This window comes from Oncorhynchus mykiss, chromosome 15 (assembly GCF_013265735.2).
Source record: "Oncorhynchus mykiss isolate Arlee chromosome 15, USDA_OmykA_1.1, whole genome shotgun sequence".
NCBI classification, from domain to species: Eukaryota; Metazoa; Chordata; class Actinopteri; order Salmoniformes; family Salmonidae; genus Oncorhynchus; species Oncorhynchus mykiss.
This window is the reverse complement of record NC_048579.1, coordinates 6,269,076-6,283,703: the sequence shown is the minus strand read 5'-3', so window position 1 is coordinate 6,283,703 and position 14,628 is coordinate 6,269,076. Positions and strand designations below refer to the sequence as shown.

Here is a 14,628-nt window from a genome sequence, read left to right as displayed (position 1 = left end):
TTCAGTAACTCTGTTATGTCTTGGTCTATATCCTCCTCCTCCTTCAGTAACTCTGTTATTTCTGGGTCTATATCCTCCTCCTCCTTCAGTAACTCTGTTATTTCTGGGTCTATATCTGTACCCTCCTTCAGCATCTCTGTTATGTCTGGGTCTATATCCTCCTCCTCCTTCAGTAACTCTGTTATTTCTGGGTCTATATCCTCCTCCTCCTTCAGTAACTCTGTTATTTCTGGGTCTATATCCTCCTTCCCCTTCAGTAACTCTGTTATGTCTGGGTCTATATCCTCCTCCTCCTTCAGTAACTCTGTTATTTCTGGGTCTATATCCTCCTCCTCCTTCAGCATCTCTGCTCTTCTAATTATCTTTGCAGCACTCTCCAATGACTTCCTCCCTCTCTGAATCTCTGCAACTAAAGTGTGTGTGTGTGGGGGGGGGGGGGGGGGAGTAATTATTATTATTATGTCTGTTCGACATTACAGTCATCACCGTAGGTCTGAATATCAGCATGTTACCCTGTGTAAATATCAGCATGATACCCTGTGTAAATATCAGCATGTTACCCTGTGTAAATATCAGCTTGTTCCCCTAAATATCAGAGTGGTACCCTAAATATCAGAATGGTACCCTATATAAAAAATATCAGAATGTAACCCTAAACATCAGAATGTTACCCTAAATATCAGAATGTTACCCTAAACATCAGAATGTTACCCTAAATATCAGCATGTTACCCTGTGTAAATATCAGCATGTTACCCTGTGTAAATATCAACATGATACCCTGTGTAAATATCAGCATGATACCCTGTGTAAATATCAGCATGTTACCCTGTGTAAATATCAGCATGTTCCCTTAAATATCAGAGTAGTACCCTAAATATCAGAATGGTACCCTATATTAAAAATATAAGAATGTTACCCTAAACATCAGAATGTTACCCTAAATATCAGAATGTTACCCTAAATATCAGAGTGGTACCCTAAATACCAGAGTGGTACCCTAAATATCAGAATGGTACCCTATATATAAATATCAGAATGTTACCCTAAACATCAGAATGTTCCCCTAAATATCAGAATGTTACCCTAAATATCAGAATGTTACCCTAAATATCAGAATGTTACCCTAAATATCAGAATGTTACCCTAAATATCAGAATGTTACCCTAAATATCAGAATGTTACCCTAAACATCAGAATGTTCCCCTAAACATCAGAATGTTCCCCTAAATATCAGAATGTTACCCTAAATATCAGAATGTTACCCTAAATATCAGAATGTTACCCTAAATATCAGAATGTTACCCTAAATATCAGAGTGGTACCCTAAATATCAGAGTGGTACCCTAAATATCAGAATGGTACCCTATATATAAATATCAGAATGTTACCCTAAACATCAGAATGTTCCCCTAAATATCAGAATGTTACCCTAAATATCAGAATGTTACCCTAAATATCAGAATGTTACCCTAAATATCAGAATGTTACCCTAAATATCAGAATGTTACCCTAAACATCAGAATGTTCCCCTAAACATCAGAATGTTTATAATGGTACCCTATATAAAAAATATCAGAATGTAACCCTAAACATCAGAATGTTACCCTAAATATCAGAATGTTACCCTAAACATCAGAATGTTACCCTAAATATCAGCATGTTACCCTGTGTAAATATCAGCATGTTACCCTGTGTAAATATCAACATGATACCCTGTGTAAATATCAGCATGATACCCTGTGTAAATATCAGCATGTTACCCTGTGTAAATATCAGCATGTTCCCTTAAATATCAGAGTAGTACCCTAAATATCAGAATGGTACCCTATATTAAAAATATAAGAATGTTACCCTAAACATCAGAATGTTACCCTAAATATCAGAATGTTACCCTAAATATCAGAGTGGTACCCTAAATACCAGAGTGGTACCCTAAATATCAGAATGGTACCCTATATATAAATATCAGAATGTTACCCTAAACATCAGAATGTTACCCTAAATATCAGAATGTTACCCTAAATATCAGAATGTTACCCTAAATATCAGAATGTTACCCTAAATATCAGAATGTTACCCTAAATATCAGAATGTTACCCTAAATATCAGAATGTTACCCTAAACATCAGAATGTTCCCCTAAACATCAGAATGTTCCCCTAAATATCAGAATGTTACCCTAAATATCAGAATGTTACCCTAAATATCAGAATGTTACCCTAAATATCAGAATGTTACCCTAAATATCAGAATGTTACCCTAAACATCAGAATGGTACCCTAAATATCAGAATGGTACCCTATATATAAATATCAGAATGTTACCCTAAACATCAGAATGTTCCCCTAAATATCAGAATGTTACCCTAAATATCAGAATGTTACCCTAAATATCAGAATGTTACCCTAAATATCAGAATGTTACCCTAAATATCAGAATGTTACCCTAAACATCAGAATGTTCCCCTAAACATCAGAATGTTCCCCTAAATATCAGAATGTTACCCTAAATATCAGAATGTTACCCTAAATATCAGAATGTTACCCTAAATATCAGAATGTTACCCTAAATATCAGAATGTTACCCTAAATATCAGAATGTTACCCTATTTAAATATCAGCATATCAGCATGTATTTACTTAATATGAAGCTAATTTGTCAGTAATCACTGTAGACTACAGCCCTGTGACACTGTAGACTACAGCCCTGTGACACTGTAGACTACAGCCCTGTGACACTGTAGACTACAGCCCTGTGACACTGTAGACTACAGCCCTGTGACACTGTAGACTACAGCCCTGTGACACTGTAGACTACAGCCCTGTGACACTGTAGACTACAGCCCTGTGACACTGTAGACTACAGCCCTAAAACACAGTAGACTACAGCTCTATGACACAGTAGACTACAGCCCTATGACACAGCAGGCTACAACCCTATGACACAGTAGACTACAGCCCTATGACACAGTAGACTACAGCCCTAAAACACAGTAGGCTACAGCCTTATGACACAGTAGGCTACAGCTCTATGACACAGTAGACTACAGCCCTGTGACACAGTAGACTACAGCCCTAAAACACAGTAGGCTACAGCCTTATGACACAGTAGACTACAGCTCTATGACACAGTAGACTACAGCCCTAAAACACAGTAGACTACAGCCCTGTGACACTGTAGACTACAGCCCTGTGACACAGTAGACTACAGCCCTAAAACACAGTAGACTACAGCTCTATGACACAGTAGACTACAGCCCTATGACACAGCAGGCTACAACCCTATGACACAGTAGACTACAGCTCTATGACACAGTAGACTACAGCCCTGTGACACTGTAGACTACAGCCCTAAAACACAGTAGACTACAGCCCTGTGACACAGTAGACTACAGCCCTAAAACACAGTAGACTACAGCTCTATGACACAGTAGACTACAGCCCTATGACACAGCAGGCTACAACCCTATGACACAGTAAACTACAGCCCTATGACACAGTAGACTACAGCCCTAAAACACAGTAGACTACAGCTCTGTGACACTGTAGACTACAGCCCTATGACACAGCAGGCTACAACCCTATGACACAGTAGACTACAGCTCTATGACACAGTAGACTACAGCCCTATGACACAGTAGACTACAGCCCTATGACACAGTAGGCTACAGCTCTATGACACAGTAGACTACAGCCCTGTGACACAGTAGACTACAGCCCTAAAACACAGTAGACTACAGCTCTATGACACTGTAGACTACAGCCCTATGACACAGCAGGCTACAACCCTATGACACAGTAGACTACAGCTCTATGACACAGTAGATTACAGCCCTATGACACAGTAGACTACAGCCCTATGACACAGTAGACTACAGCTCTATGACACAGTAGACTACAGCCCTGTGACACAGTAGACTACAGCCCTAAAACACAGTAGACTACAGCCCTAAAACACAGTAGACTGCAGCTCTATGACACAGTAGACTACAGCTCTATGGCACAGTAGACTACAGCTCTATGACACTGTAGACTACAGCCCTGTGACACAGTAGACTACAGCTCTATGACACAGTAGACTACAGCCCTGTGACACAGTAGACTACAGCTCTATGACACAGTAGACTACAGCCCTATGACACAGTAGACTACAGCTCTATGACACAGTAGACTACAGCCCTTATGACACAGTAGACTACAACCCTATGACACAGTAGACTACAGCTCTATGACACAGTAGACTACAGCCCTAAAACACAGTAGACTACAGCCCTGTGACACTGTAGGCTACAGCTCTATGACACTGTAGACTACAGCCCTATGACACAGCAGACTACAGCCCTGTGACACAGTAGACTACAGCTCTATGACACAGTAGACTACAGCCCTATGACACAGTAGACTACAGCCCTAAAACACAGTAGACTACAGCTCTGTGACACAGTAGACTACAGCCCTAAAACACAGTAGGTAGACTACAGCTCTATGACACTGTAGACTACAGCCCTAAAACACTGTAGGTAGACTACAGCTCTATGACACTGTAGACTACAGCCCTGTGACACAGTAGACTACAGCCCTAAAACACTGTAGGTAGACTACAGCCCTAAGACACTGTAGACTACAGCCCTAATACACTGTAGACTACAGCCCTAAGACACTGTAGACTACAGCCCTAAGACACTGTAGGCCTAAGTGACAGTCTTGTTGTGTTGCTCTGGTTTATTCACTTTGAATACATTTTGCCGGAGCCAGGAAATAAGTATTATTTATACACAGCAAGTCACCTGACAATAACGTGCTACTATTCACCTGTCACTCTCCTGTCATGTCTCTGATATGAGCTGAGACGCAGGGAAGGAATCGCTAGGACTTTCACCATTTTCTTTAGAGTTGCATAACCAAGTACAGGGTTTTTTGGGGGGAACCATCCTGATATTTATATCAAATGCCACATCATCCCCTGGAGCACTCCTGCAGCCTGGAGGAAGTGTAAACACTCTTACTAAATTCATCACGATCTCCTTCAGAATGACAGAATCCCTGGTTGGTGGGGTCTATGGTGGTTTTTAGTCCAGTGTTTAGACATGTAGGGGGAAATGGAATCCTGTACCATTTTGTTTTATTTGTGACATGTGGAATAAAAGCCACTGTTGGCTGGCTGCTGTCTGGTTGATTGCTGCCAGTTGTCTTCTTTATCTCAACCTCATTGTCCTCGTCACCCTGTACGGCCTCAATCGGCTGATCAGGTAAATCTTTTCACTTCATTGTCTTTCTCGCTTTGGCTAACTGAGATCGGCCATCTTTTTTATTCACATACTGTAGGTATATTCTTTGAGATTTTCTCATTTTGTCTCTCTTTACATGGATACTTCGCAGGAGATATTTTCAAACAAGGAAGTGCTGCGCGACACGTGAGGTATTGTAACCAATCAGGTTGCCGGAAAGGTTTCTTTTAATGCCAGTAACCAATCGGATGTGAGGAAATTATTTTAAAAAAAAAATTATTTCACCTTTATTTAACCAGGTAGCGAGTCATCTTTCAGCACGAGCCTCAACGTCTACAAATGATATACCCATGTATGGACTAGCTATCGATATGCTCCGGAAAAAAAAACCTTTTGAATGATATATGATTCAACATGGAAACTTTAAAAATACCGTTAAAGCTCCACATGAAACATGCTAACAAGAATGAAATATAGGCTAGGTGTAGTTGACGGATGAAATTATACAAATCAAGTATTTCTATACATTATTGACGATTTAGTTGTACATTTTATGAAAGTAAGGAAGTGATAGTTCGAAAAAACAGAAAATTGACAGATGGAAGCATAATCTTTCCTTTTTTGCCTGTGGTGCCTGGCCTTCATAATGAATCTATGGTGTATCCAGACACACATATTCATTTAATGTTTAGATAATAATGATAATGACTCTATGGCGTACCCAGACACACATATTAATGTAATGTTTAGATAATAATGATAATGACTCTAAGGCGTACCCAGAAAGCGAAAGGTCCTTTGCACCAGTGGGTTGAGATAGCAGCAGTCTCCGGTCTGGATGGTCTTCTCCTGACCGTCCAGCTCTTTAGAGGAGTACTGTATCAAAAACAGGACAGCCTCTGAGATCATCATCTAGAAAAGAAGAGAAAGAAAGAGATTATTAACAAATAAGCATCCTTTCTTTAAAGAAAAATTCCACCCCTCCCCAAAAAAATCATCCCAAAATCTGATATTCATGTCTCCTCACTTTAAGGAAAACTCCACCCTAAACTATATGTTGGTATTTGTTTCATTAGTCCATTGTTGACACAGTCCCAACATGTTTTACTTGTCAGCAGTTAAGTTTTTAAGATATGTAACTTTTAAAATACAGAAATCATCCCTGTATGATGTATTTTGCTTCTTATGATGAACGTTTTGACACACACACACACACACACACACACACTGTAACACACACACACACACACACACATCTCCTCTAACACACTGTAACACACTGTATCACACACACACACACATCTCCTCTAACACACTGTAACACACTGTAACACACACACACACACATCTCCCCTAACACACTGTAACACACTGTAACACACACACACACACACACACACATCTCCTCTAACATATGAAATCATCCCTGTATGATGTATTTTGCTTCTTATGATGCTACGTTTTGAGTTTTCATTTAAATGTGAAGTCAAAAATATCAGATGGCACACACACACACACACACACACACACACACACACACACACACACACACACACACACACACACACACACACACACACACACACACACACACACACACACACACATCTCCTCTAACACACTGTAACACACACACACACACACACATGCACATCTCCTCTAACACACTGTAACACACACACACACACACACACACACACACATCTCCTCTAACACACTGTAACACACTGTAACACACACACACACACACATCTCCCCTAACACACTGTAACACACTGTAACACACACACACACACATCTCCTCTAACACACTGTAACACACACACACACATCTCCCTTAACACACTGTAACACACTGTAACACACACACACACATCTCCTCTAACACACTGTGACACACACACACACAGCTCCCCTAACACACTGTAACACACTGTAACACACACATACACATCTCCTCTAACACACTGTAACACACTGTAACACACACACACACACATCTCCTCTAACACACTGTAACACAATGTAACACACACACACACATCTCCTCTAACACACTGTAACACACTGTAACACACACATCTCCCCTAACACACTGTAACACACTGTAACACACACACACACATCTCCTCTAACACACTGTGACACACACACACACATCTCCCCTAACACACTGTAACACACTGTAACACACACATACACATCTCCTCTAACACACTGTAACACACTGTAACACACACACACACATATCTCCTCTAACACACTGTAACACACTGTAACACACACACACACACACACACACATCTCCTCTAACACACTGTAACACACACACACACATCTCCTCTAACACACTGTAACACACACACACACACATCCCACATCTCCTAAAATCAATCAATTGTATTGATCACATACACATATTTAGCAGATGTTATTGCAGGTGTAGTGAAATGCTTGTGTTTCTTAGCTCCAACAGTCCAGTAGTATCTAACAATTCAAACAATACACACAAATGTAAACAAATGGAATTAAGAAAATATAAATAGGACGAGCAATGTCGGAGTGGCATTGACTAAAATACTGTGGAGTACAGTATATACATATGAGATTAGTAAAACAGCCTGTAAACATCATTAAACTGACTAGTGTTCCATTATTAAAGTGACCAGTGTTCCATTATTAAAGTGCCCTGTTTTCCATTATTAAAGTGACCAGTGTTCCATTAATAAAGGGACCAGTGTTCCATTATTAAAGTGACCAGTGTTCCATTGTTAAAGGGACCAGTGTTCCATTATTAAAGTGCCCTGTGTTCCATTATTAAAGTGACCAGTGTTCCATTGTTAAAGTGACCAGTGTTCCATTATTAAAGTGACCAGTGTTCCATTGTTAAAGTGACCAGTGTTCCATTATTAAAGTGCCCTGTTTTCCATTATTAAAGTGACCAGTGTTCCATTATTAAAGGGACCAGTGTTCCATTATTAAAGTGACCAGTGTTCCATTGTTAAAGTGACCAGTGTTCCATTATTAAAGTGCCCTGTGCTCCATTATTAAAGTGACCAGTGTTCCATTATTAAAGTGACTAGTGTTCCATTATTAAAGTGACTAGTGTTCCATTATTAAAGAGACTAGTGTTCCATTATTAAAGTGACTAGTGTTCCATTATTAAAGTGACTAGTGTTCCATTATTAAAGAGACTAGTGTTCCATTATTAAAGTGGCTAGTGTTCCATTATTAAAGAGACTAGTGTTCCATTATTAAAGAGACTAGTGTTCCATTATTAAAGTAACTAGTGTTCCATTATTAAAGTAACCAGTGATTCCATGTCTATGTACATAGGGCAGCAGCCTCTGAGGTGCAGGGTTGAGGAACTGGGTGGCAGCTGACTAGTAATAACTTTGAAACAGACTGATTGCCTTGAGATAGAAGCTGTTTTTCAGTCTCTCCGTCCAAGCTTTGATGCAGCTGTACTGACCTCGCCTTCTAGATGATAGCAGGGTGAACAGGCCGTGGCTCGATTGGTTGACGTCCTTGATGATATGTTTGGCCTTCCTGTGACATCGGGTGCTGTAAGTGTCCTGATGGGCAGGCAGTGTGCCCCCGGTGATGCGTTGGGCTTATCGCACCACCCGCTGGAGAGCCTTGCGGTTGTGGGCAGTCCAGTTGCCATATCAGGCGGTGATACAGCCCGACAGGATGCTCCCAATGGTGCATCTGTAAAAGTTTGTGAGGATCTTAGGTGACATACCAAATTTCTTCAGCCTCCTGAGATTGAAGAGGTGCTGTTGCACCTTCTTCACCACATTGTCTGTGTGGGTGGACCATTTCAGATTGTCAGTGATGTGCACGCGGAGGAACTTGAAGCTTTTCACCTTCTCCACTGAAACCCTCTCGATGTGGATGGAGGCGCACTCCCTCTGCTGTCTCCTGAAGTCCCCGATCAGCTCCTTAATATTGTTGACATTGAGGAAGAGGTTATTTTCCTGGCACCACTCTGCCAGGGCCCTCACCTCCTCCCTGTAGGCTGTTTCGTCATTGTTGGTTAATCAGGCTTACTACTAATGGGTCATCTGCAAACTTGATGATTGAGTGGCCACGCAGTCATGGGTGAACAGGGAGTACGGGGAGTACAGGAGGGGGCTGAGCACGCACCCTTGAGGTGCCCCTGTGTTGAGGATCAGCATTACTGGAGGTGTCGTTTCCTACCTTCACCACCTGGGGGGGCGGCCCGTCAGGAAGTCCAGGACCCAGTTGCACAGGGCGGGTTTCAGACCCAGTACCCGAGCTTAATGATGAACTTGGGAGGGTACTATGGTGCTGAAGGCTGAGCTATAATCAATGAACTGCATTCTAACATACATTTTCCAATCAGTTATGGAACCAATTGCTCTATATGGTAGTGAAGTATGGTATCCGCTCTCTAATAATGAATTTACCAAATGGAACAAACATCCAATCGAATTACTGCATGCAGAGTTTTGCAAAACTTTACTGCAAGTGCAAAGCAAACCTCCAGATAACACATGTAGAGCAGAATTGGGCCAAAACCCTCCTCCTTCAAATAGAAAAAAGAGCACTCAAACGTTACACCCATCTAAAAACAATTGACCCCAAAACATTCCATCACACAGCTCTACAATGTCAAGAGATGAAACAAGAGAAGAGTCCCCTCAGCCAGCTGGTTCTGAGGCTCAGTTCACTAACCCAAACCAACCCCATAGAGCCTCAGGACAGCACTCAGATCTCAAATCTGGCCCAAACATATCATCACAAGGCAAAAATAAAAATATATCACCTATTGGAAAGACACATCTAAGTAAACTTCAATGCTATTTGTCTCTAAACAAACAGTATATGGTGGCAGACTATCTGACCACTGTGACTGATAGAAAACTGAGGAAAACACTGACTAGGTACAGACTCAGTTAGCACAGTCTGGCCATAGAGACCGGTCGTCACAGACAAACCTGGCTGCCCAGAGAGAACAGGCTGTGCACACTCTGCTCTAGGAGAGATGTAGAGACGGAGCTGCATTTCTGTTACACGGTGACAAATACTCAGACCTAAGAGAATCTTTCTTTCCGAAAACTATCATTGAGTACAAAGAATTTGAAACTATTAAAGCTGAAGAAGAAATCAAATATTTATTGGGTGAAAAGCCAAATATGTGTCCTCCTGCCACAACCTGAGAGACAGCCAGTGAAAAGTGCAATGTAATGTCAATAATATTTCCAATTTAGTTTTGTTTTGTCTTTCATACCATGTCATGTGTCTTCTCAGTCATGTTGAGACTGGTCTACTACCAGGTCATGTGTCTTCTCAGTCAAGTTGAGAATGGTCTACTACCAGGTCATGTGTCTTTTCAGTCAAGTTGAGACTGGTCTACTACCAGGTCATGTGTCTTCTCAGTCAGGTTGAGACTGGTCTACTACCAGGTCATGTGTCTTCTCAGTCAGGTTGAGACTGGTCTACTACCAGGTCATGTGTCTTCTCAGTCAGGTTGAGACTGGTCTACTACCAGGTCATGTGTCTTCTCAGTCAGGTTGAGACTAGTCGACTACCAGGTCATGTGTCTTCTCAGTCAGGTTGAGACTGGTCTACGACCAGGTCATGTGTCTTCTCAGTCAGGTTGAGACTGGTCTACTACCAGGTCATGTGCTTTCTCAGTCAGGTAGAGACTGGTCAACTACCAGGTCATGCGTCTTCTCAGTCAGGTTGAGACTGGTCGACTACCAGGTCATGTGTCTTCTCAGTCAGGTTGAGACTGGTCTACTACCAGGTCATGTGTCTTCTCAGTCAGGTTGAGACTGGTCTACTACCAGGTCATGTGTCTTCTCAGTCAGGTTGAGACTAGTCTACTACCAGGTCATGTGTCTTCTCAGTCAGGTTGAGACTGGTCTACTACCAGGTCATGTGTCTTCTCAGTCAGGTTGAGACTGGTCTACTACCAGGTCATGTGTCTTCTCAGTCAGGTTGAGACTAGTCGACTACCAGGTCATGTGTCTTCTCAGTCAGGTTGAGACTGGTCTACGACCAGGTCATGTGTCTTCTCAGTCAGGTTGAGACTGGTCTACTACCAGGTCATGTGCTTTCTCAGTCAGGTAGAGACTGGTCAACTACCAGGTCATGCGTCTTCTCAGTCAGGTTGAGACTGGTCGACTACCAGGTCATGTGTCTTCTCAGTCAGGTTGAGACTGGTCTACTACCAGGTCATGTGTCTTCTCAGTCAGGTTGAGACTGGTCTACTACCAGGTCATGTGTCTTCTCAGTCAGGTTGAGACTAGTCTACTACCAGGTCATGTGTCTTCTCAGTCAGGTTGAGACTGGTCTACTACCAGGTCATGTGTCTTCTCAGTCAGGTTGAGACTGGTCTACTACCAGGTCATGTGTCTTCTCAGTCAGGTTCAGACTGGTCTACTACCAGGTCATGTGTCTTCTCAGTCAGGTTGAGACTGGTCGACTACCAGGTCATGTGTCTTCTCAGTCAAGTTGAGACTGGTCTACTACCAGGTCATGTGTCTTCTCAGTCAGGTTGAGACTGGTCTACTACCAGGTCATGTGTCTTCTCAGTCAGGTTCAGACTGGTCTACTACCAGGTCATGTGTCTTCTCAGTCAGGTTGAGACTAGTCTACTACCAGGTCATGTGTCTTCTCAGTCAGGTTGAGACTGGTCTACTACTATTGCTTTAATGTATTATTATTCTCATTATTAATATTGTTGTTGTAGTTGCTGATAATGGTAATCCCAGTATTACTGCTGTTGATCACACCATTTTTTGTTAAATGTATACTTTGACAATGAGAGAGACAGAGAGAGAGCGAGCGAGAGAGAGAGAGAGAGAAGAGACAGAGAGAGTAGAGAGAGAGAGAGAAGAGACAGAGAGAGAGCGAGCGAGAGAGAGAGAGAGAGAAGAGACAGAGAGAGTAGAGAGAGAGAGAGAAGAGACAGAGAGAGCGAGCGAGAGCGAGCGAGAGAGAAGAGACAGAGAGAGAACCTAAGGTCTGATGCATCAGGTCCAAGTTGAGGATACAGTGATATAGATCCTTCCTCACCCTCCTCCTCATCTTCCTCCTCTCTATGTAAGGCAGGGGAACAGAACCGCCCAGGGTCTTGCTGAGGACCACGGCCACCAGAATCTAGGTTACACACATTGAGATCCACACTCAATTCCAACTAAACCACTTCAGCAAGATGTCATACTGTACGTGCTTAATTTTGTCACATTATTTTTTTCCTCTTGACATCAATAGATAATAATGGTGTATAGTATATTGAAGAATAAAATTAATGAGGACACAGAAGCTTATACTGTAGCAGATACTCGGGGCGGCAGGGTAGCCTAGTGGTTAGAGCGTTGGACTAGTAACCGGAAGGTTGCAAGTTCAAAACCCCAAGGCACAAATCTGATGTTCTGCCCCTGAACAGGCAGTTAACCCACTGTTCCAAGGCCGTCATTGAAAATAAGAATTTGTCCTTAACTGACTTACCTAGTTAAAAAAAACGTCAATATCTATACTACACAGTAATCAGGGTATCCTATTCTGTAATCAACCTCCTTTGGAAAGTCCAGTAAGTTATTTTTTTGTGGTATCTGTACGTGACTTAACTATTGATATTTTTGCCAACTTTTACTTCACTACATTCCTAAAGAAAATGATGTACTTTTTACTCCTTACATTTTCCATGACACCCAAAAGTACTCGTTACATTTTGACAGGAAAATTGTCCAATTCACTCACTTATCAAGAGAACATCCCTGGTCATCCCTACTGCCTCTGATCTGGAGGACTCACTAAACAGAGAACATCCCTGGTCATCCCTACTGCCTCTGATCTGGTGGACTCACTAAACAGAGAACATCCCTGGTCATCCCTACTGCCTCTGATCTGGCGGACTCACTAAACAGAGAACATCTCTGGTCATCCCTACTGCCTCTGATCTGGAGGACTCACTAAACAGAGAACATCTCTGGTCATCTCTACTGCCTCTGATCTGGGGGACTCCCTAAACAGAGAACATCCCTGGTCATCCCTACTGCTTCTGATCTGGCGGACTCACTAAACACAAAATGCTTAGTTTGTAAATTATGTCTGAGCGCTGGAGCGTGCCCCTGGCTATCTGTAAATTATGTCTGAGTGTTGGAATGTGCCCCTGGCTATCTGTAAATTATGTCTGAGCGCTGGAGCGTGCCCCTGGCTATCTGTAAATTATGTCTGAGTGTTGGAATGTGCCCCTGGCTATCTGTAAATTATGTCTGAGCGCTGGAGCGTGCCCCTGGCTATCTGTAAATTATGTCTGAGTGTTGGAGCGTGCCCCTGGCTATCTGTAAATTATGTCTGAGTGTTGGAATGTGCCCCTGGCTATCTGTAAATTATGTCTGAGTGTTGGAATGTGCCCCTGGCTATCTGTAAATTATGTCTGAGTGTTGGAATGTGCCCCTGGCTATCTGTAAATGATGTCTGAGCGCTGGAGCGTGCCCCTGGCTATCTGTAAATGATGTCTGAGCGCTGGAGCGTGCCCCTGGCTATCTGTAAATGCAAAAACACTTAATGATGGTGCTGTCTGGTTTGCTAAATATACGGAATTTGAAGTGGCTTATACTTTAACTTTTGATACTTAAGTGTATAATTTTAGACTTTTACTCAAGTATTATTTTACTGGGTGACTTTCACTTTTACTTGAGTCATTATCTATTAAGTTATCTTTTCATTTTAATCAAGTATGACAATTAAGTACATTTTACACCACTGGGAAAGTGGTATATATGCTATCCAATGATGTTGAATCATCGTTATGCGTCATCTACTATACAATCCGTCATTTTCACAGGCCTTAATGGTACCCAATGTCATAACATGTCATGACACAGGTCATAACCATGTCATATGTCATAACGGCTGACACAGGTCATAGCCATGTCATATGTCATAACGGCTGTCATAACACAGGTCATAGCCATGTCATATGTCATAACGGCTGTCATAACACGTCATGACACAGGTCATAACCATGTCATATGTCATAACGGCTGTCACAGGTGATAGCCATGTCATATGTCATAATGGCTGACACAGGTCATAACCATGTCATATGACATAACACGTCATGACACAGGTTATAACCATGTCATATGTCATAACGGCTGACACAGGTCATAGCCATGTCATATGTCATAACGGCTGACACAGGTCATAACCATGTCATATGACATAACACGTCATGACACAGGTTATAACCATGTCATATGTCATAACGGCTGTCATAACACGTCATGACACAGGTCATAACCATGTCATATGTCATAACACGTCATGACACAGGTCATAGCCATGTCATATGTCATAACGGCTGTCATAACACGTCATGACACAGGTCATAGCCATGTCATATGTCATAACGGCT

The 14,628-nt window shown here is 42.0% G+C and overlaps 1 protein-coding gene across 1 annotated transcript in view; it reads right to left on the bottom strand.

Annotated features, from left to right (window-relative positions):
- The window catches only part of LOC110490886 (phospholipid phosphatase-related protein type 5-like), an 85,191-nt gene that overhangs the window by 44,379 nt on the left and 26,184 nt on the right, over positions 1 to 14,628 (bottom strand). Inside the window, exon 2 of the mRNA XM_036945685.1 lies at positions 6,008 to 6,140. Within this exon, the coding sequence (XP_036801580.1) occupies positions 6,008 to 6,140 (133 nt within the window). The remainder of the gene's footprint in view (positions 1 to 6,007; positions 6,141 to 14,628) is intronic.